Raw genomic sequence first — 22,494 nt, forward strand, 5'->3', positions numbered from 1 at the left:
GAAGAGCAAGTGATAACATGCTTCTCTCTGCAATAACACAGAATATAGCATAAAAGTTCTTTACACTTCACTAAAAAATATGTTGTATTTCTACTCTATATGGAGGGCACTCCAGGTGACTTTAAGACCTGACACTGTTAATCCTGGTAATAAAAGATGACAGGCTCTTCACCACAGCAGATTCATCCAGTTTCATATGTCAAACTTTATCAGAACTTCACTGCAGCAGGATTTGTTTGGCACTGTTAAGCCCTTAGTAACATGGTGCTATTAGTTTTATTGCCTAGTGCAAAAGCAGCCTTTTAGATACAACACATTTTATTTTAAATGCTGTATTTTTCTGTACTTATTCTTACACTAATTGATTCATTAAAAAAAGTTAGAAATATTATTAGGATTTCATGGTGTTCTGGGTTTCAATAGTAGTAAAAGTGACTGATCGAGATGTTTCCTAATTTACATGGACAGCAACAAATAAAGAATATCCTAGAATATAATGCAACATCACTAAAACTAAATCAAAGACACAAAACAGGTCAAGTGAAACTATGAGTTATATTTTCGTAAAAACAGTCAATAATGATTCTGAGTGGAAATAAATGATTGACACACATTCTACATTCATGTATTTACTGAAGTGCTGTCCCACTGTGTTACATTAAAAGCATTAAGAAACATTTTCATCATAGTAAATTGAGCGACTGGGAAAAAAAACAGAAAGAAGGAAAAAAGCTGGTGAGAACAAGACCCAGGCTCCCAGGAGAGGAATGTCAAGGCAGACCTGAGATGAAAACATGTTTCAGAAACACTATGTGAGTGGAAATCTGACAGCTCTACATGTGTAGTTTAGTTTACACTGTAAATCACTGTGATGCAGTCATTTGAACAGGTGTTGTCTATGAGATATCAATGCTCATTTTTTCCCCCATTTCTTGTCATAGCATGTCAGTTAAATTGACCAGATCATAAACTTCCCTCTGACTCTCTGATAAAAGCTCATCCTGAAACTGCTATGCTGATTATTTTAAGGAGTGACGCTCATTGAATCAGTACAGGATGTTGTCTGTTGAAAGTATTCTGAATATCATCCTTTATTGAAAAGGTTTCTGGCAGCAGAAATGACGCAAACCGCAGAGAAGAGGGGTATCCTCTCACAACAACAATACTGTTATCAACTGGGGAGTTCTGTGAGCTTATTTAGTCATTGGTTGGTTTTAGATATTATTTTGAACAGCATAAACAGTAGGAAAACAAAGCTTAAAGCCACTATATGTAGACAAAAAAAAATCTGACTTTGGCGCCCACAATTGGGAGAATCAAAAAAAGGCACTGTGGTAGAATACAGAGGAATATCTGCCCCCACTCCACTGAAGAGACACTGACGTAAATGGGCTAAACGCTAGACACTGACTGCCCTCATTTTTCACTGTGACTGTCTTACATGAGTTACAAAAATCTAAGTGTGAGATTATACTGTTATGATACTATAATTGCATAAAAAGTCAACACAGAGTGGCTTTAAACTGGAAGACAGGGCTTCAAAGCTCCCATGCTAGGAAACATTGAAGTATCCGTGCCCTGAGCCTGACCTCTGACCTCTGACCTCTGGGGGAAAGCAAAAAGACAGATGACTGTAGTAAAAAAAAAAGTATTTAGGAGCTTCTTCTCAAAACAAGACATTGAGTAAGAAAAATAAATCAAACTGAACTCAATCAACTCTTGTTTAGGTGAAGTAAGGCACAAAGGGATTGAGTTTGTAGTAAAGATGTGACAGTATCTGGGTTGTGTGAGAGATGTTAGACATCGAAGTAGTCCAGATTTCAAGCTGTAATAAAAAATCAGCTAAACTGAATCATTGAAAAGGAATATTCCCACTTTCCATATTCACAATTAAGTCACGTCATCAAAACAATACTGAACAGGTAATTCAAGTAAAAACATCGACATTTAGAGATAACGGATTAAATTCAGCGAGTCCAGTCTTCAATCATTAAAAGATCCAGTTTAAGCGATTTAGGGAGTTTCATATCTATGTTTTAATGTGTTGGGTTGCCATGTTCCCGGATGGAGGGTTTCCACAAAGTGGTGAGGCAGTGGAGACATGGAGAGGGATCACATGGCCCTCAAACCGGGAAACGCGAGGCAGCCCTGTCATATTGAGCAGCTGTTTTTAATATCTGAACAGTCCTGCTGAGTTGCAGGACGGGCCTGGAGCGCCAGTAAAATCCCTGTTACTGGTACATTCATCAGAGCTGTTCAGATAATACAAGAAGTTGTCATCATTCCACAGTCCAGTGGACTATATTTATCTACAGAGTGGTATACGTCTTCTTCCAACACTCATACCATGCCCAGTATCCATGACAACGCCAGTCTCAAAGGTTTTCTCTCTTACAGGTCGGTAAGATGTTCTCCATTACTGGAGGATGAATCCATCAATCAGACCTGTCTGCTTCCCTCTTCAGGCCTCCCACCCGTCTTCCTACAGGCCTTTGTAGTCCAGCTTCTCCCTCTTCTTCCTACTGGCCGTCGTCATATCTCTGAAGGGCGTCCTCCAGCTTGGCCGTGATCTTCTGGAAGAAGCCGATCTGCTGACGGAGATGATGCTGCATCTGCGAGCGGAAGTCTCGTACACGTGTGCGGTGGAAGTGTTGAATCTCTGCCAGTGTGGCGCAGGAAATGATGTTGCAGCGGTCGTGGAGCTCACCCTCCTGCTTTGGACAGTCTTTCACTTTAGTCAGAGCACCTGAAGGGAGGAAAGACAAGGAGAGGACTGAGAGAGTGCAGCAAGTGTACAATATTCCTTAATGAAATTATGTGATTTATTTTCATTAAAAAACCCTATTTTCATTTTCTGTTGATTTTGGCGACCCATATGGACAAAAGCATAGGTTCTTCCATGATGAAAATATAGCGATAAAACTGAGCACAACAACCTCGTTTTCACATCAGAATTTTCATAAGAATTAAGGTGTGACTGTTTTTTTTTAGCTTTACAAGTGCTTTTGACAGCATAGGCTAGCTGTTTCACCTAGCCTACTTCAAATCTTTATGCTTAGCTAATCATCTGCTGGCTGTGGCTTTATTGCAGATATGAGCCATCTGGAATTATGTTAAAGCAGAAGTAAGCGATCCGGTCGTTTTGGCTAACTTCTTGTCAGCCGATGGAGTTAGCAGCCCTCGCCCTCGTCATGGATCTATTGGTCCTCGTCCCTACGTCACCACATTCACGCGCATCCCTTGGCTGCACACACACAGCCCTTCATGCCGTTCTCTCTCCTCATTGGATAAAGGTTGTAGGATACAAGGAAGTATACAAGAAGTTTTCTCCTCGGCTTACAGCAGAGCAGAGTGACTGACAGACCCGTGTTTCGGACCAAACACTCTATGTAAGTGATTGCTGTCGGAAGATATAACTATTTAAGACTTAAATTAACACAAACATTCTGCTTACTTCTGCTTTAACAAGCATCACTATTTCTAGAAGAAACATTGTAAAGCAAATTCAGCTTTGTTCTAGCTGGACGCTACACAGCTTTTTGAACAATAGCTTATGTTGTTTAACTTTTTTAAGATTATGGTTAGGTGAGAATGTACCTTTTGTAACACTTGAGACTTGAGTAAGTAAGAAAGCACAAGAAAACTTTTTTTTTCCTTAGTTGAAAAAATGCTAAGAGAGCATAACAGCTGGTGGCTAACCCACAAGTGATGGCAGGAACAAAATTCAAGGAAAGAGGAAATGAAAGGGGCATGTTTTTTCTGTTTGTTTGTTTGTTTAAAGCAGATATCATCGGCACGGCCGTTTCGGCTAATGCTGTGTTCAAGGCAGGCTTTTGAAACCGTAAGTTACAGCTTCAAGTCACAACTACGACTTGGTAGCGTTCCAGGTAACCCGTAGCTCGTGTTTTTACCGTCCTGTTGTCTGTGAAAGTTCCCTATAACGGCCACTCGTAACTTCCGACCCGTGAACTCGTACCAGATCGAACTGGTATGACTTCACAGGAAGGAAAAACACAAAGTACGAGTTTCCTTGAACGCACCATGAGTTAGCAGCCCCCGCCCTTGTCAGGCATCAATTGGTCCTCGTGCTACGTCACCACATTCACGCGCATCCCTTGGCTGCACACACAGCCCTTCATGCCGTTCTCTCCCCTCATTGGATAACACTTGTATCCCACAAGGAAAATTTTCTCCTCGGGTTACAGCAGAGCAGAGTGACGGAGAGACTCGTGTTTAGGCTGAAATACTTCATGTAAGTGATTGCTGACGGAAAATAGGACTATTTAGGACTTATATTAACAAAAACATTCCACTGATATCTGCTTTAAGTTTTAATGTAAAGCTGTTAAAGATAGAAGAAGAGGAAGATTTTGATCTCTAACTTCTCCAAGATGACCTCAGAATTGACATTTCTGTTCATGCTACAAAAATGTGCTGATTTTCAAACTTTGTCAAAGTAGGCTATGCCTGAAGTTTTCCCAGCACCCAGTGGTGAGTCAACATGTCTTGCTAATGTGACTAAACCTTTGGAGGAAGTAGCAGTTAGCACAGACACAGCCCATGAAAAACAGATGGAGAGGAACTTAGTGTAATGCTTCTAGTGACATAGCAGCGTCTGGAGGAAATGACGAGCCGGTCGCCTGGTACAACCACAGACGTTCTATGGACTTTGGTTCAACTCGTCCTTCCTCACCTTGTCGACCTCTAGATCTCTGACCAGCTTACACACACATGAGTACAAGCACACTGAAATCAACTTGGACTTTGCTCTCCTTGCTGCCAAGATGATTATGGAACTGTAATCTGAACTCCTGTACTGTTGGCTGGTGGGAAAACTTGTACAGCTCTGTAGCTATCTTAACCCCACCCCCCACCCCCAAACACACATTCACACACACACATACACACACACACACCCCTCCCCTCTTCTTCGTCTTCTCTTCAACCACCAGGACGAAGGAGGAAAAGAGGGAGAAGAAAAGAGGAGGAGGGGAAACTAATCCTGAACCCGCTCCATTTTGCATTCCTGCAGTCCCAGGGCAACACAGGACATGAGGCCCAGGAATCTCCACTCATTCAGATCATATGTAGCCTACACTCTGGACCTCACAGACAGAACTATCAAAGACGGACGATACTGTACAGGGATATTTAGGTCAACAAAGCTGTCTGCCTTGTGTGCCCAGGAGATGTGCTCCTAGCCTTTTTTGCAACTGACATGTTACCGTGCCTTTTCAATCAGGTTGAGAAATGGTTCAGTCCTATGTGAGACAGATGGATATTTGAGGAATGTGGAGCTGCTGAGGGAGGAATGAAGGTTAATGTCTCTGAAAATGTAAACCGTCTGGAGTCTTGTTTCATTTGATGTGCCGAGTCAATGAGTGAAATGAAACCCTTACGGTTTATTTCAAGCTAAGCTTCGTCTTAATGAGGCTCTTTCATCGAATCAAATGTCATGGAAACTGTGACTAAACCGGCCGTCTTGTGTTAAACATAGCTTTTTTTTTTACAACCATGACCGTGTTTGCAGACTTTGCATTGCGGCGATGTGTTCATGGGTGTTACTCAGCAGACTCTCTGATGACAGCAGAGATGGATTAGTCAGAGTCTGCATGCTTTCAGCCAGGACTAAAAACTCAAGCAACAAGTCTTTTTGTGTAATTTATACAGTTGTTTATCAGTGTATCTACAATCATAACATGTTTTTATTTAAGAGACAGCATCTACTTTTTGACAGTTGGAATTTGGCAGAGAGCTGGGCTGACAAATGATCGATCGATGATAGCTTTGGGTGTGGAGTTGTGGACTGAGAATATTTCTTTTCTTTTTTTTGTTGGCATATGGTATTTTTGTAATAAAAAACCAGTAAGGAAGACCACAGTTCCCCTCCCTGCTGAGAACAAAATTTGTTTTCTCATATAGCACAAGTAGCTGAGGTTCCCTGAAATGAAAACCACATTGTATCCAAGAATGATGACAATTGATATTGTGATATCTAATGAAAGCAGAAATGGTGGTATCATGTCAAATTGCTCTGAATTCCCTTGGGATTACCTTTGTTACACTTGATGTCAGTTTTCAAGATAAAGATGAAGTTGTGATGAGGTAGTTTGCCAAAGGCTCAAGTTACATTTACATCATGTCTCATTTACTGACACTAACATGACACATCAGCACAATTTTACCATGAGATTGTGTTTCACAGAGATGCATACGATGCAATTTGCAGAAATCACAGTAAACGTTTTCTACATTCATGTTCCCAGAGGTTTGTGCTCTCGGCCGGGGACATAAAACAGTGTGCTGTTTGTCAATCAGAAAGTGGGTGAAGTCATGTCACTCTCAGAGACCATTGGGATTCAGGCAGTGTTTCCATAGTTCAGAGCTGTGATTGTATCTAGAGAACAGAGCTCAGCGGACTATAGAAACAGTGCCTCTAGGTTTGGCAAACGTCAGGACTTTGCGTGCCAGGAGCAACTCCCTCCTCCCAACCTGCAGGGAACTAACAAGCTAACTCGTCTACAAGTCCTTTGTGCATGACCGTGTGAGTGTGTGTTTCTGTGTGTTTTCAAATGAGCGAGTACAAGCTCTCACAGTACGCGGAGCGTTACAATGGACCGACCGTGGGTTTCAGTTTTCGACCCAGATTGACATTGCAGTTAAGTAACTGAAAACAGATGTTGCCCTTGGTTAGGAAACACTCCGAATCTGGGTCTTTGTACATTCTCTGCCTTTATAGTGACATGATAAATAGATAGGGAGGCTGTGGGCTAGATGACTTTTAGAAGCATCATTAATTTTTTTTTTTTTAGTGCAAGTTAAATAAATAAAACTGCAGAGTCTCCTGTTTCACAAACTTTTACTGTCTGCTGAATGGTGAACTGATGGCAAGAGGCCTGGATTCAATCCCTTCATGTCTCCAACCCTCCACCCTACAGAGGCATCCATGAGTCTGAGTCCTGACCACTCAGTCCCTACCACCTCCACTTGTACTTAACCTCCCTATGAAAGGGAGTATGCTAGGTTCTGCATCTGATTCATTACTTAGGGTGTTAGACTGGTATTAGAATTCATTGTATTGTTTTGCCAGTATGTAACCCATCTAGCATATGTCTGCCATTACTTGAACTCAACAATGCACAGCTTCTTTTTGTCCCCCAGGTTTTAAAGGGATAGTTCAACATTTTGGCAAATTGGCCCATTTCCATAATCCCTATAGAAATAGCAGTAGGTTAGTTTTTCGTCGGTGCAAGCTATTTTTAGAACAGCTGAGCCGAGCCGCGAGCTGCTCAGAGCTACGCTATGGAGGCTAATGGGATTTTTTGGTTTCCCTCATCCATCTCATCAAATACACAATCCAAAACTTCCAAAACGCTTTCGTGGACAAGTTGTGACATGCACATTCACCACGCTATGAGATAATAATGGAACATTACGAGACAAACCTACTGATGTGACTATAGGGATTTTGGCAATGGGCCAATTTGCAAAAATGTTGAACTATCCCTTTAAAGCAGAACTAAGCGATCCGGTCGCTTTGGCTAACTTCCTGTCAGCCAATGGAGTTAGCAGTCCCGCCCTCGTCCCTACGTCACCACATTCACGCGCATCCCTTGGCTGCACACACAGAGAGGACCGCCCCTTTATGTCGTTCTCTCTCCTCATTGGATAAAGGTTGTAGGATACAAGGAAAGTTTTCTCCTCGGCTTACAGCAGAGCAGAGTGACTGACAGACCCGTGTTTCAGACCAAACACTCTATGTAAGTGATTGGCGTCAGAAGATATAACTATTTAAGACTTATATTAACACAAATGTCCCGCTTACTTCTGCTTTAATATGTAAATGTCCTTGCTGTAACTCAAGTAGTAACAGTGTGGATTCCACATGCAGTAACACACACACACACACACACGCACACACACACACACCCACACACACACACTTTCTCACCTTTCTGTACATGGATGATGTCAGGGAAATTGGCCAGGTGTCCTCTGTAGAGGTCCAGCAGGTCAGAGATGGGATCCAGGTCCTGGCGCGGCTGCTCAGCAAAATATTCTCCTATCGCCTCATAGGCCTCTCCGGTGTAGGAAATGGCCTTGTTCAGGCCCGCCGAGTAGGCCTGCTGGTCCAGCTCGAATGACTGCGCCAGGAGTTTAAAGGACTGTCCCACTTTCTGGTACTCCTTCTTGAACCCTGTTATCTGTTTGCGGGCAAACTCGTTGATGGAGGTGTTCACGACAACAATGTTCTCGTCCATCTTCTTGGTGAAGGTTTTGAAGCCTTCGATTTTGCTCTCCACTTCCTGAAGGTCCAGAGGGACAGCGGGTGTACTGAGGGGGAAAAGACAATCAGTTTAGACTTGGTGGTTTAATTTTTTAAAGTCCTTTGTGATTTCCGTTTAATTCACACATTACATCATCTTTTGAGAGAAAATTATTCCCCTGTTCTTATCTCTCTATTACAATCAGACACTCCCAGTGATGAAAGCCTTCAGTTACAGCACATGAAACAAGGAAAACTGATAACTGTTTTTCTAGAGGTCAATTATTAAGAGTTTACTTTTGTAACATCATAAAGCGGGAGGATGAATAAGTGACATAAAACAATGATATGATTCACCACCACAAACCTGACTTGTACTTATTTGTCATACAACCAAAATGATATTTAAAGCTGCACAAATATGGTCTTTCTCTGCAGGAATACATGACATAACCTCAACTTCAGCTAGTGATTGCGTAAATTTCCCAGCATGCCTTTTTACGATCTCCAGCGATGCCCCCTGTAACAAGGTATATACAGTATATGGCGAAATAGTGATGAGATTAGAGCTATGTTAAGATGATAAAGCTGAATGAACAGTGAGATAATCTATATCTTCAGCAGCGAGTTCTGCTCTATTTGCTTGTAATGGAGTGGAAATGTTTTAAATCAAAATTGAGTTCATTCCAACACCCAGCATGTCAAAGGTTTTCCAGTGCAATCAATGCTTTTTATAAGTTTGCAATCAAATCCAGGACTGGAAACCCACACCCTCCTGCACACCTACCTGATCGTGAGGAAGAAATTGGCACCGACCAGCTCGTCCCTCTCTGCCTTCCTCTTGCCCTGTTTCCATGCCTTCTCGTCTGCCCCACATGTTAGGAAATGTTGGAAAACGTCACAACGTGCCAACACAGGATGGCTGATCATGTGGTTCATCCACCAGATCAGACCCTTCCTCCTCTTGGAGATGAAGTCCTCCTCGAAGCGCCCGGTGGCCTGCTTCTCCGGCAGGTGGGGAACCGAGATGACAGGGAAACGCTCCACGAGCCGAGCGTACAGCCAGTCGAAGTGTTTGTACCTGCAGTGGGATGGAGGAAGAGCGGACAGATTGGAGGGATGAAAGTGCTGCATAAGAGATTATTAGGTGTAAGTAAACGGAGGAAAAGTAAGGATAGGAGACAAGTGGAGCCAAGGGAATACTGAAATGTAAGAGAGCAAGTGTTGTTTTTCAATGTCAGACGTACTGACAGGGAAACAATGTGAAAGGTGCAGAGGGATTCTGTGAGAGGAAAACTGTGGCCACAGGAAGAAGAACCATAGAAACATTGTTTTAAGAGTATGGTGGGCTGGAGGATCCAGTGAGGAAATAAAACCCCTATAGAGGAGAGAGAGGAGGTAGATAGGAAGCTTGTACCTGCGGTTGACTTGTATATTTGTGTGTGTTGGGGTCAGCCCGTAGGACATGTAGCTCTTCATGCCTTTGAACTTGGTCTGTTTGGTTGGGTCATCAATGGTGCACATGAATGGGTACGGATCCTCCTGCCACTCCGGCCCGTGCTTCCCCATCACCACACAGATCCTGTCCCCATCCTTCACGAAGGCCGAGGCCTCGCCGAGCAGGAAGGCCTCCCCTCCGGACTTGACGAAGGTGGAGAACCTGTTGAGGTTCCTCCCAACTGTGGCCGAGCTCTTAGCGTGCTGCTGGTGGTGCTGGGGGGCGCTGCTGCCACACCGTCCGGGCAAGGAGGTGGTCACCGGGTACAAGGGGGGAGTGCTGCCGAGGGCCGGAGGAGCATCAGTGGCAGGAGAGGCGTCATCCCAGTCGTCGTCCCAGTCGTCATCACTGCCCTGACTGGTGTGGAAGCTGCCTCCGCCACTGCCACTGCTGCTGGCCCCGAGTCTGCTCTGAGAGTGGGAGTCAGTGGATGTGAAGGAGGTCTGGGTAGGTGGCATGGCTTTGCTTTTGGGTGAGGAGAAGCCATTGTTGTTGGTGTTGGAGGTGATGTGGTCCCTGATGATCTCCACATAGGATGCAGGGAAGAGGCCAGCCTCCCCCTTGCTGTTCTCCCCCTCCAGCCAGCCCTCCAGCTCCTCCTCACTGTACAGAGTCACCAGCTCATTCTCTGATATGGAGATCTCCCCAGGGTTCTCTGAGTGGAAGTCGTACAACACTCTGGCTTTCAACGCCATAACTTTAACAATACTTGTGTCTTTTTTTAAAAAAATGTCTCTCTCCTGTTTTTCGCTGCAAACTTGCCTCAAGACTTTACTTCTTCTTCCCGGATTAAACCTTTATGAACTCTGTGGAGCTTGACTGGTGTGAGATCGCGCATCGACAGCAGAAAACGGACTATTTTGTTCCAAAAACAAGCTTGTATCCGAGATCCGTATGCGAAAGAACAAGAACAGAAACACAATGTCTTGTATCCGACACCCACCTCCTCTGTCTCTGTCTCTCTCTCCGCTCCGTTCTGCGGGTTCAAATATCATTTGTTTCCATCCAGAACTTAATCCAAGTCAGGAAACGCAGATGAAACCTGCCTTTACCGGGAGGGTTTCTCTGCAGGATCAGACGCCGGTTCCAGTTTCAGGCTGACGGGCTTGTGAGGGCCGTGCGGCGGCTTTAAAGCTGCAGATAAGGACCGGGAGTAAAGTTCTGGTTTTTCCTCCTCTCCCCGAGATGCTTGGAAGTTAAAGGCACCAGTCCTAACACGTAGTAGACTGGCTGACTAATGGAGGGTGGAGCCAGGAGCAAGTTCAGTCAAGTCACTGAACTCATACATGGAAAAATCTTACACTGACCCCATTTTACAGGCCCATGAGACACACTTTAACACTGTGTTTGAAGTCCATCATCCTGTTTATAAAGGCTTATTAATTTGATAGTTAATGTACCACAAAACTGTGTCTGAATGGTACTTAATTGTATCCCCATTTTAGTAGCCTACTATAAATATAACAGTTGAAGTTTCTTTCATGAGAAATAAAAATAGTATTTGTTTAACAGTCCATTCAAAAATATGTGTGCTCTTTCTTACTTGGATGTTTCTATGTGCTGGAAGATGCAAATGAGGTGCATGCACAGTCTGTCAGAATACATTCATCTGAAGAACAGAGGGTTTCTATGTGCTCCTCTTAAATCTGATAAAAGGCCTATAGCGCATAGGGCACTTATGATCCTATACACAAGTTTTATAAGTGTGATGTGTATTATAGCCCACACTGTGAGAAGATAAATAAAGCAGAGGACGTGTTTCCAGCTGCTTCTGACATATTTGCACATTCAGATTCTGGGTTTTTCAATGAGGAGCTATAGTAGAATTTAAAAAAAACATAGGTAAATAATTTATTTATTAAAGCAACAATAAATTATTGTGCAAAGGTGAAGTTTATTCATGTGTCAAGAATCATAGTTTTAACACACTGGAAAAAGGTTCAATGAACTATTTATAAATTCTTAATTACAATAGCACATTTGGTTCTACCTCTTCACTGAAGAATCCAGTCTATGAATATGCCAGTTAAGATTATGATGTCTGAGCTCAAGATTCTTTCCTACCACAGTGACCATTATTAATTGGGAGGTTTGAAATTTCCGTATAACATGTAAGTTGCATCATGTTGGGTTATGAGTTAAGGTAAGCATATATAGAGTTCCCACTTCAGCAGATGAATGTCCACCATAGATTGTCCATAGTCCATAAAATTAACAAGAGACCATAACAAGGCTGCAGATAAAACAGTTCCTACAGTAGGCTATATATAAAAAGGACAATGTGATATAATTATGCTAGTAAATGGATGATAATAATACATTCATTATTACTATATCATCTCCCTATAATATAATATAATATAATATGGTGTGGTGTATTTCTCCATTCTCACCACTATTATTATATTATATTATATTATATTATATTATATTATATTATATTATATTATATTATATTATATTATATTATATTATATTATATTGATGTATTTCTCCGTTCTAACCACTAGGGGTCGGTGTATATCACACACAGTGAGAGGAGGCTGCAGTTCTTCCTCCTGTCTCCGTGATGGCAGTATGCTACTTCCTGGTTGGATTCTGTTGTTAAACCTTCTAGACAACGAATGTTGTATAATTAAAAAGCTACTGGACATATGAGATATCCATGGTATTAATTCGTATGGCGTAAATATCATAATAACGACATTAATAGTCGCTTCAGTTTGTAGAGTCATAGAGGAAAAAGGAGGACGGTGTGATGATGTGAAACCCGATCTGACTTCACAGCTGAGAGCTTTTGATTTGTAGTATTAACACAAGGTAAATATGAGGCATGTTAATGGGCTGTGGGGGCTTTGTTCTCGTGTCTGGTGACTCGGGGGGTGATTGTCTGTGAAAATGAGAGACATGTCTGATGAGGGACTATCACTGTTTGTCCTCTATGATGGTTTGATTGTGTAGTTTACAGTGAGAGTTGCAGCATGTAGGCTACACCCACTTCACCAGTGCGTGCACATGCGTGATAGAGAGATAGTTTTAGAAAATAATCTAATTTATAGTATTAATGTTTCAAGTGTGAATTGTGATTGTGATGACATGATTTTTTTTCCCTGTATGGGCTACTTGTACTTATTTCACATAGCAAATAGATTTTTTTTTTGCACAACACTATAATCAATGACTAGATTTGTAGTTGTAATATGATTTTTACATCATCATCATTATTATTATTATGGTTAGTTGAAAATTGTCTTGCCTTTATGCACCTACACTCAAATTCATTTACACTAATTATTCTAAAATAAATGTAAGAATTCTTCTTTTAATTAAAATTGTTGAGATGCCAATTTATTATAGATACATACCAAAGAGATAAGGCTAGTACGTATCGCAATTGACTTAAAATAAGAGCTACAATTTTACATCTCCTAACTTGGACAAGAGTAGCCTACCGTCTAAAAGCCTAATAAAAACTGTACATTTTAAAACATGAATAAATAAACAAACCAAATAATTTCAGTCATCATCATCACTGTGATCTGCACACAGTTTAGGGGTTATATGTGTCAGTGATCAGAGGGAGGTGGCTGAAATCTCCATCTATTATTCAGATTATCAGATTGTGTTCTTAATTTGTCTTTGTTGAATCATTATTAGCACTAGTGGAAGTATCAAGTAGATGTAGACACTTTGTCCTCTCTTTCTGTTCCAGGTTTCCAACATGTCTGACCTGGTCCAGACCTCCTCTGACAGTCTGTGTAAACTGGTCAGCTGGGCCCACAGCCACGGCACCATCTGCAGCCTCATCCCCAGTCTGCAGCATCTCGCCCGCGGTTCTCATGGTAACCTACTGTCACCAGAGCCTGGTCCCCAGAGCAGCACGGTTCCTGTCGCCATTTGGGGCTGTAGCGCCGGACACGCCTACCACTGGCCCCTCAGTGACCATGGCAACGGTCGTGGAGGAGACTCAGCAGATACTGGCCAGGGACAGAGATTCGTCGGAGGGCATCTACCAAATAAGGTAAAGAAGAAACCATCCTGTTTCAACAGGAAATATAGTGCTGTGAAAAAGTATTTGCCCTCTTCCTGATTTCTTACTTTTTTTTGCATATTTGTCACACTTAAATGTTTAAGATCATCAAACAAATTTTAATATTAGACAAAGATAACCCAAGTAAATAAAAAATGCAGTTCTTGGATGATGATTTCATCTATTAAGGGGAAAAAAGCTATCCAAACCTACCTGGCTCTATGTGAAAAAGTACCCCCCCCCCCCCCTTGTTAAATCATGAACTAACTGTGATAAACCTTTTTTTGGGAGGGGGGAAGCTGAGTTCAATTTCACTCTGACAAAGTCACAAGGAGGCTAAGATCTCAAAAAGCAATACATCTTGCCGCGATCTCAAGAAATTCAAGAAAAGATGAAAGAACAAAATCATTGACATCTATCAGTCTGGAAAGTGTTAGAAAGCCATTTCTAAAGCTAAAAAAATCATTTAAAAACTGCATTTTATATTAACTTGGGTCATCTTTATCTTATATTGAAATTTGTTTGATGATCATGACATTTAAGTGTGAAAAATATGCAAAAAAGTACAAAATCAAGAAGGGGGTAAATACTTTTTCACAGCACTGTACTTGTACAATGTGGAATAAACTTGGAATTAAAATTGTTGAACGACATGACGTTCCAGGTGGCAGTGAGGACACCATGTGACCTCTCCTGCAGTGACGCTGCCTCGGAGGGGGAGGAGTCCAGCAGCCGGCTGTTTGACGTGACTGGGTGCGATTCATCGGCCACAGATGAGGATACTGACTACGAGCCCCGCCCATCCAGAAAAAGAGACTGTGCACCAGGAGGAGGAGGAGGAGGCGTGGTGGGGAAGAAGATCAAGCAGGAGGCGACCTCTATAGAGGATTATGACACTCTGGCTGTCACGGAGACAGATGCTGTCAATATTTCACTGGCTTGTCCGACAACAAACACACACTCTAACATGCTGTTGCCCGACAAGCCTCTCCCACTCTATCCCACATTCGAGCATGGACACAATCTGGCCTGTGAGGGGCCAGTGGGGCCAGAGGTGGAGCTGCTGGCTGGAGGCAGCTGCATAAGAGGGACTACAGAGCAAGCTGAGAGATGCAGCTCCGTCACAGAGACTATGGAGAAGACTGCAGGTACACGTCTGTCCAGGGTTGGAACATTTAGAAAAGAATCAAAGTGATTCCGACTCTGTTTATGTGTATGTGTGTGTTTTAACTGTCTAATGTATCTGTTTGTTTCTTTGTGTGTGAAGCTGCAGGCAGCCAGAGTGAGCTGGAGAGGCTGCGAGCGTTACTTTGTGCGGAGCGCAGCCGTAACCTGCAGATGACAGAGATGATCTCAAGTCTGAAGCAGGACAAAGAGCTGCTGCAGCACAAACTTACCAAGAAGGCCGAACTCATCTGTGACTTCCTGCAGGACAAACTGCGGCCAGGTGGAGCTTACTCTTGTAATAACCTTATGATGACCGGGTGGTGTATATCTGGACGCCGTAACTCCAGGCTCTGGTTTAACAACAGCAGGCTTTATTGTTGACTCACATGACACTGCACACAGCCTAGTCTAGCTTCACGTTCATGCTACTAACCTAGACTTCCGGCCGCACATACTTCACTCTGCTCCAGCCTCATCACACTGGCATAAGTGCGCGGCACTATATACTGTACTACACTCTGAAAACTCACCCACAATGTGCAGTGCTTTTAAAATAACAGCATGTTGTTAGCACAATATAATCAGATCCATAAATGGCAGCACAGTAATTTTAGAAAAAGAAAAAAGGGGAATATCCGCACACTGGATTAAAGCTCCCATTTATTAGACAATTGCAACGTTTCAACCAATCGTGGTCTTCCTCAGTTTGGTCGTTGGGTCGAAACGTTGCAATTGTCCATTAAATGGGAGCTTTAATCCAGTGTGCGGATATTCCCCTTTTTTCTTTTTCAATGATCCTATGACTATCTGGCACCTGGCCTAAAATAGGCACTGGATGTGCACACAACTACTCTGTTTTTCAGCACAATAATTTTACACATTTGTACAAAGTACAATGTACTTTTAATGAAGATATTTATTGCAATTAGTACATGTTACGTATTATTAGAGCTAGCAGATTTTGTACACAGCTGCCAACTTTTTCTTTTCTTTCTTTCTTTCTCTCTCTGTTTTGATGTGTTTTGTGTTAGGAGTACGTGGTGCACAAGCTGCCAAATGGAATTTTAAAGTTATTTTGAAACCATATAGCCTTCTTGTTAGTAAACTACAATCTAGATTGAAAACGTAATGACTAATTCACAATTGATGCTTTCATGTCCTCCAATTTAGAATCCCGCTTTTGTTTCTGTTTTTAATTCTAGAGAAGAGGTCTCGTTGCTCTAATCAGAGCGACCCGGGAAGTTCGCACATGACCTCCTCTGATGATGTGGCAGGGTTTGATTCGTCAACGCTGTTTGATTCTTTCGAGGAAATGGAGCTTCACCCTCTGGAGCTGCCCAGGACACTGAGGAGCAAGAGGAGCCGGGACGGAGAAAACACCAGAGTCAGGAGTGAGGACAGGACAGTTTGTTATTGAATATTGCACTAATAATGCTGATGTGTCCGGTTTGATTGACCTTCATCTCCCCCTCTCTCAGTGAAAAACGTGGTGGGCGTGATAGCCCGCTACATGGCCGCCCTGCAGGAGTTCCGGCGCGGCGTCTCCATGAAGGTGGCCTTCGACCGGGTCGGGGTGGACCGCAACACCATCTCGCGCACGGCGGCCATAGCCGAGCTCAGCCTGGCCGCCCCGGAGGTGTTTCACGCGTTGGCGCCGTGGGACGAGAAGGAGGAGACGTTGGCGCATTACTCTCACCGCTGTCGACAGGCGATGGATGACACCATTAAGGCCAAGATCAAAACGATGAAGGCCAAAGGAGAAGTGCTGCCAATTGTGTCAAAGTGACAAATGGTTGCGGAGTTTAGCTCAGTTGGTAGAGCACCCGCACCATGTGTTGAGGCTATAGTCCTCGCTGCAGGCGGCCCCGGTTCGAGTCCCGCGTCGGACGGCCCTATCCTGCATGTCATTCCCCCCATCTCTGCCTCCCATTTCCTGTCACACTCTCAACTGTCCTATCAAATAAAGGCATGAAAAGCCAAAAAATATACTTAAAAAAAAAAAAAAAAAAAAGTGACAAATGGTTACAGAAATGGGGTGGACCCACTCCCTCTGCCTGAATCAGACGCCTACAATGCACAATCTTGTACAAATTAAAAGAAAATCCATCACGAAAATAAATCGCTGTGTCAAAGGAAACACCATTCTCCACTACTCTTAAAGCAGAAGTAAGCGATCCGGTGGTTTTGGCTAACTTCCTGTCAGCCGATGGAGTTAGCAGTCCCCGCCCTCGTCCCTACGTCACCACATTCACGCGCATACCTTGGCTGCACACACAGAGAGGACCGCCCCTTTATGCCGTTCTCTCTCCTCATTGGATAAAGGTTGTAGGATACAAGGAAAGTTTCTCCTCGGCTTACAGCAGAGCAGAGTGACTGACAGACCCGTGTTTCGGACCAAACACTCTATAAGTGATTGCTGTCGGAAGATAGAACTATTTAAAGGCCCCATGGCATGAAAAATGTGATTTTGGTTATTTTGTCGTGCTTGGGGAGGTCTCTGGGCCACGTATATACTGCCCCATGCATCAAACTGGTCATAAACGGAGAAATACACACCGCCCATTTGTAGGAACATTCTCTTTTTTTTTTTTTTTTAAGTATATTTTTCGGCTTTTTGCCTTTATTTGATAGTGATGACAGTAGAGATAGACAGGAAATGGGGAGGCAGAGAGAGGGGGAATGACACGCAGGAAAGGTCTGCCCGATGCGGGATTCGAACCGGGGACGCCTGCGGCGAGGACTGTAGCCTCTACATGGGGCGGCCGCTCTACCCACTGCGCCACGCACCGCCCCAGGAACATTCTCTTTAAGACGAGCAGATAGCACTTCCTCCTTTCTGTGATGTCACACACAAGGTTATGGTGCGTTCCAGGCAGGCTTTTTAACCCGTAAGTCACGACTTCAAGTCACCAGTTACGAGTTTGTAGCGTTCCAGGCAAATTACGAGTTACGAACTGGGAACTGGGAGTACATCGATCTAGTACGAGTTTGACTGTACGTTCTAAAGGGTAACCATAGGAACAGGTCGGAAAAATACGAGTTACGGGTTGCCTGGAACGCACCATAACTCCGCCCACCGTGACCAGTTGTTATTTTTCAATTTTTATGAATGCAGCTTAGGTTTCAGTTACTTGCCTGTGATTGGCCCGACCACATGCCACTCAAAAACAGTCAGCCAATCAGAGGAGAGGTTCTCATTCTCTCTTCTGATTGGCCAAATGACCTGTGCCTGCTAGAGCTCCAGAAAGAGGCAACAGAAAGGGGCAGTATAAACGATATTAAGCAGATCACAGATACTCAAAACCAATGATAAATCTTGTTAGGGATATCAGCAGGTAAATAAACCCAGAGAAAAGTGCACAGCATGGGGCCTTTAAGACTTATATTAACACAAACATTCCGCTTACTTCTGCTTTAACATCTCACACTGTATTGCTCATGACATGATTACTGTAACTCTTTTTTTCATAATCTCATGTATTTATCATGTTTTGTGGCTGTATTACATGAAGTCTCTACTATACTACAGGTTTTTCTGCCTTGTCCTGTCCAGTGGATTCCTTCTCGTATAGTCATGAAACAGCCGTGAAAAACTGTGACTCTGGAAAGAATCAGCTTGTGGTCTCAGATCCTGTAGGACAGTCATCAGAACCATTATTTTATACTGCCATCATGACAACAGAATATTATTTTTTAATAAGTGTGGTTCCAGTGTGGTTGATTTTCTCTGCAGCAACATCATGACGTAATCTGTAGCAGTCTCTCAAACCAGTTTAAAAATAATCTGTTGCAGTAAATTGTCTGATCTGTGAGGGTTTGTATGTGGTTTTATGCGTGGAAATATACAGTATTTACCCTGCTGTGTCCTTTTGTGTGCTGCTGACCACCTACTTTTACAATAAACGGATCAAAAAACATAATATGAACAGTCATAGACTATTTACTTATGTACTTTAAGGTCTTCTGCCCTCTTTTTTTAATATTTGCAGCAATGGAAGCTGAAATCCAATGCATACGCAACTGAATGTAACAACTTTATTATCCAAATATTAAAACAAATCAATAACAAATGTATAAACCTGACAAAATGCACATATTGTGGAAAGCCATGTGAAAGGCAGTGGAGCAGGATAACATTTACAGTCTTTAGAGGTTGTTTTTAGCATCAGCTTGACAGGATGTTTCATCGTGATAATGAATGTCTAATCCGACTGTTTTGAAAGCTCTCTTAACATCAGCAGCTTGATAGTCTGGAAAATGTTGAAATTGTGGATTCACTTTCCCCCCTGAGATTGTTTACAACATGACAAACAACTGTCCGTTAATCACAGACTGAAAAAAGGAAACTGGGGAGGAGACAGAGGTCCAATGTGCATGTGTTTTGCTTCAAAGCTTCGTCTCAGGCAGCGTGGAGGGAGATCAAGGGTGAAAGGTCACGACTCGGGCTCCAGGCGTGGAAGGACAGGGAGGATGAGGTTTCCAAACGAGGAGTCCTGAGTGATGAAGAAGCCTGACGAGTGTGCGTGTGCATGCTGCAAGAGAGGACACAGTTACACAATTGAAAGGAAGAGAACCAGACTGCCAGTATCTCTAAAGCTTGTTGATTCAAAGAATCAAATATTTTCATTTCTAATATAAATACTTTTAGCGTAAATGTTTTGTTTTTTACATTCTGTTATGTGTTTCTGGAAAGAGAAATCAAGCAAGATATAACCACTGATTAGTGAGCTTTAAGGCGGGCTTAGTCTGTAATATGTCTGATGTTGCCATGACAGCTCACTTTAAAAATAGTGATTTTCAGACCTGAATTAATACTGGTAACTGGTGCCAGGCTGGTATTCAAACATGACTCAGAATGAAGCCTTTTACAGAAATGCAGCACAATTAGGTCCTAAAATCTCAAGTCTCATGCAATTTCATATTTTCTTTGTGTACAATTGTGTTTTGAATACAATCACACAATAATCAAATCAACATAAAGAAGAAATGTTTGGTGTGTGGATGGGTAACATATGTATGTACTTGTTAAGGGTTAAATCTTCCATCAATAACAATTTGTGTTTCTGTGTATCTCACCTGTAGAGCGGCCTTCTGCTGAGCAGCGATGTGCTGCTGTTCTGCGTTGTCCCTGAACTCTTTGAGACTTGGCCTGGACAGTGAGATGCTACAGGGTAAGAATGCAAAGAGACGTGTATAATATTAACCTCCCAAAGTCTGTTTCCATCAGCTCAGTTAACTTTTGGAAAACCCAACACAGTGACATTAATCTGGTGTCCTCTGCCTCTCACTGCCCTCCCACTTTGGATAAATCCAATTTTGAGTATTTAGCAGTCAGTACTTAATTCAATGTCCTCTCAGAAAAAAAAAAGATTTTTGCAAGGTTTTGACTGACACAAAACTCCTGTTATCCCACATGGCTGTGTACTGTCTGTACCTGGCTCCAGGAGTGTTCATGGATGAGTTCTGTATCAGCCGCTTCCTCTCCTTCTCCAGCTCAGCCAGGATCGCCACCCGTGTTTTATTTGGGAAAGCTGGAAGTAAAAAAAAAAAATATATATATATACAGCATATAAAGAGGAAAACTGAAAGAAAACAGTGGGTTGCAGTACAGCTTACATCATTTTACTTATGTTACGTCAGACAGATATCTAGGTAAAAGCAAGGCCCAATGGATTATATTAAATTAACAAAAAAAAATAAAGAAATTTGAAATAGTGAAAAATAAGATTGAAATCTAATTTGGAGATTTGTGTTCTCTTAACTATATCTACTTAAAAAATCAGCTTTAACCACAGTTTTGAAATGAGCCATACATTTCATTTAGCTTTCCAACATCATCACATACAGCGGGGAAAGTATTGAACACGTCAACATTTTTCTCAGAAAATATATTTCTAATAGAGCTATTGACATGAAATTTTCGCCAGATGTCGGCATCAACCCAAGTAATGCACACATACAAATCCGAACATTGATGTCCATAAATTAAGTTATGTGTAATAAAGTGAAATGACACAGGGAATAAGTATTGAACGCATGGCCTCCATGCACACACACCATGCAAGACATGGAGGCCATGGCGGTTGAGTGCATTACTTATTGTTTTCTTTGAAACAACTGTACCTGCTGATTCCAGGTCTTTCTGAAGCTCTCCACCAGTGGCCCTGGACTGTTAGGGAACCCTTCTCATTATTGTTTTGACTCTTCTGTCTGAAATCTTTGGTTGCGTAGGTCTTTAGACAGCTCTTAGACAGCTGTTTGCTATTACCTATCATGCAATACTTATTGTCTGACACCTTGGTGGTGAGAAACCTTTTTAAAAGGCATCAATCAGGACTAAACCAGCAGATATTACTTTGCACTGATAGGAGACAGGATTACATTCTAAATACTGACAAACTCCAGCTGCTTTCTTGGCTTTCCATACCTTTTTGCCCCTCCTTTTCTTCATGTGTTCAATACTTATTCCCTGTGTCATTTCACTTTATTACACATAACTTAATTTATGGACATCAATGTTCGGATTTTTTTGTATGTGTGCATTACTTGGGTTGATGCCGACATCTGGTGAAAATTTCATGTCAATAGCTCTTTTAGAAATATATTTTCTGAGAAAAATGTTGACGTGTTCAATACTTATTTTCCCCGCTGTATACCATTCACCTCCTACAGAGTCTGTGATGCGTTCAGGGAACACAATTTTTTGTAGTTTCGGGCCGTGAAGTCAGGCGCGGATACCCACTCACCGATAAAGACAAAGAAGTTCAAATGCTTGTGTCGTTTAGTCCAAAACAGAAATGATTACCTTGTCCTGGAGGGTTAGCAGCCATTGCCTGCGCGAATAGAAAGACGCTGTTGAAGATAACAAACTACAGAAGTGTTTCTATTGGTGGTTTAGCTATGTTTTATCAGTGTGTTTCCTCCGCCCGGCGGCTAATGTTGCGCTGGTGGACGTGAACGGGCAATGATAAAAGAGCCCCTGGGTGATGAATGTCAATGAAAGCTGATCTGGATGCGTGATACAGTTCCTGCTGTTGTACGCCAATGTTACAGCAGCTGAAAGTTTAAAATAACCACAATCATCGATAGCGTGTGGACTGTGCGTTGTATTCTATCTCCTTCCGAGTACCCGGGTAGTGTGATAGTAGCCAAACAGACGATATCTCACTTCGCTGATTTTTCTGGTAACCAAACAAACGTGAACAGCGCAACAACGCCAACTAGTCATACATACTTTTTTCCCCCTTTACAATAACAATATATATATACACATAACAATATCATGTGTCAGAAAAAAAAATGGGAATCAATGGTCCCATATGTAGTTCTCAGTTCTCAGATCTAAAGTTAGGCTAAAAGGTTGACAGCAGTTTGAAACACAAAATAAATCAATTAATGCATACATAAGTAAATGCATTTTTAAGATGAAGATAGCTTCATCTTTACCTGCAAATTTGCCAAAGCCTATGCTATTTTGTTTTAGTTTCACAAGATGTCAGTCATAGAAGGAAATGTAGGCCTAATGTCAAATAT

General features: G+C 42.3%; 3 protein-coding genes across 4 annotated transcripts; 1 reads left to right on the top strand and 2 right to left on the bottom strand.

Annotated features, from left to right (window-relative positions):
• Nucleotides 1–1,068: 1,068 nt before the first annotated feature.
• On the bottom strand, nt 1,069–10,698 carry LOC146977504 (sorting nexin-18-like). The gene is made up of 4 exons (XM_085793809.1): nt 9,684–10,698; nt 9,054–9,347; nt 7,952–8,334; nt 1,069–2,746 (listed from the first exon to the last, which is right to left on the bottom strand). The coding sequence occupies exons 1-4, from the start codon at nt 10,457–10,459 to the stop codon at nt 2,520–2,522; spliced, it is 1,680 nt and encodes a 559-aa protein (XP_085649935.1). The 5' UTR covers nt 10,460–10,698; the 3' UTR covers nt 1,069–2,519.
• A 1,693-nt stretch (nt 10,699–12,391) lies between these two features.
• kiaa1958 (KIAA1958 ortholog) lies at nt 12,392–17,110 on the top strand. Of its 2 annotated transcripts, none has more exons than XM_085792431.1 (7): nt 12,392–12,584; nt 13,477–13,785; nt 14,459–14,942; nt 15,062–15,241; nt 16,164–16,352; nt 16,440–16,761; nt 16,990–17,110. In XM_085792431.1, the coding sequence occupies exons 2-6, from the start codon at nt 13,486–13,488 to the stop codon at nt 16,745–16,747; spliced, it is 1,461 nt and encodes a 486-aa protein (XP_085648557.1). In that variant the 5' UTR covers nt 12,392–12,584; nt 13,477–13,485; the 3' UTR covers nt 16,748–16,761; nt 16,990–17,110. The 2 variants fall into 2 exon arrangements, with proteins under 2 accessions (XP_085648557.1, XP_085648558.1); XM_085792432.1 differs by having other exon boundaries at nt 15,068–15,241.
• Nucleotides 17,111–18,982: 1,872 nt separating this feature from the next.
• Nucleotides 18,983–22,084, bottom strand: LOC146977506 (SOSS complex subunit C-like). Its single transcript, XM_085793810.1, has 4 exons — nt 21,767–22,084; nt 20,396–20,492; nt 20,038–20,125; nt 18,983–19,493 (listed from the first exon to the last, which is right to left on the bottom strand). Exons 1-4 carry the CDS (start codon nt 21,789–21,791, stop codon nt 19,395–19,397), a joined length of 309 nt encoding a protein of 102 aa, XP_085649936.1. The 5' UTR covers nt 21,792–22,084; the 3' UTR covers nt 18,983–19,394.
• Between the last annotated feature and the right edge of the window lie 410 nt (nt 22,085–22,494).

Source organism: Trachurus japonicus, chromosome 12, assembly GCF_045865225.1.
Source record: "Trachurus japonicus isolate A0001 chromosome 12, Traja_1.0".
Lineage (NCBI taxonomy): Eukaryota > Metazoa > Chordata > Actinopteri > Carangiformes > Carangidae > Trachurus > Trachurus japonicus.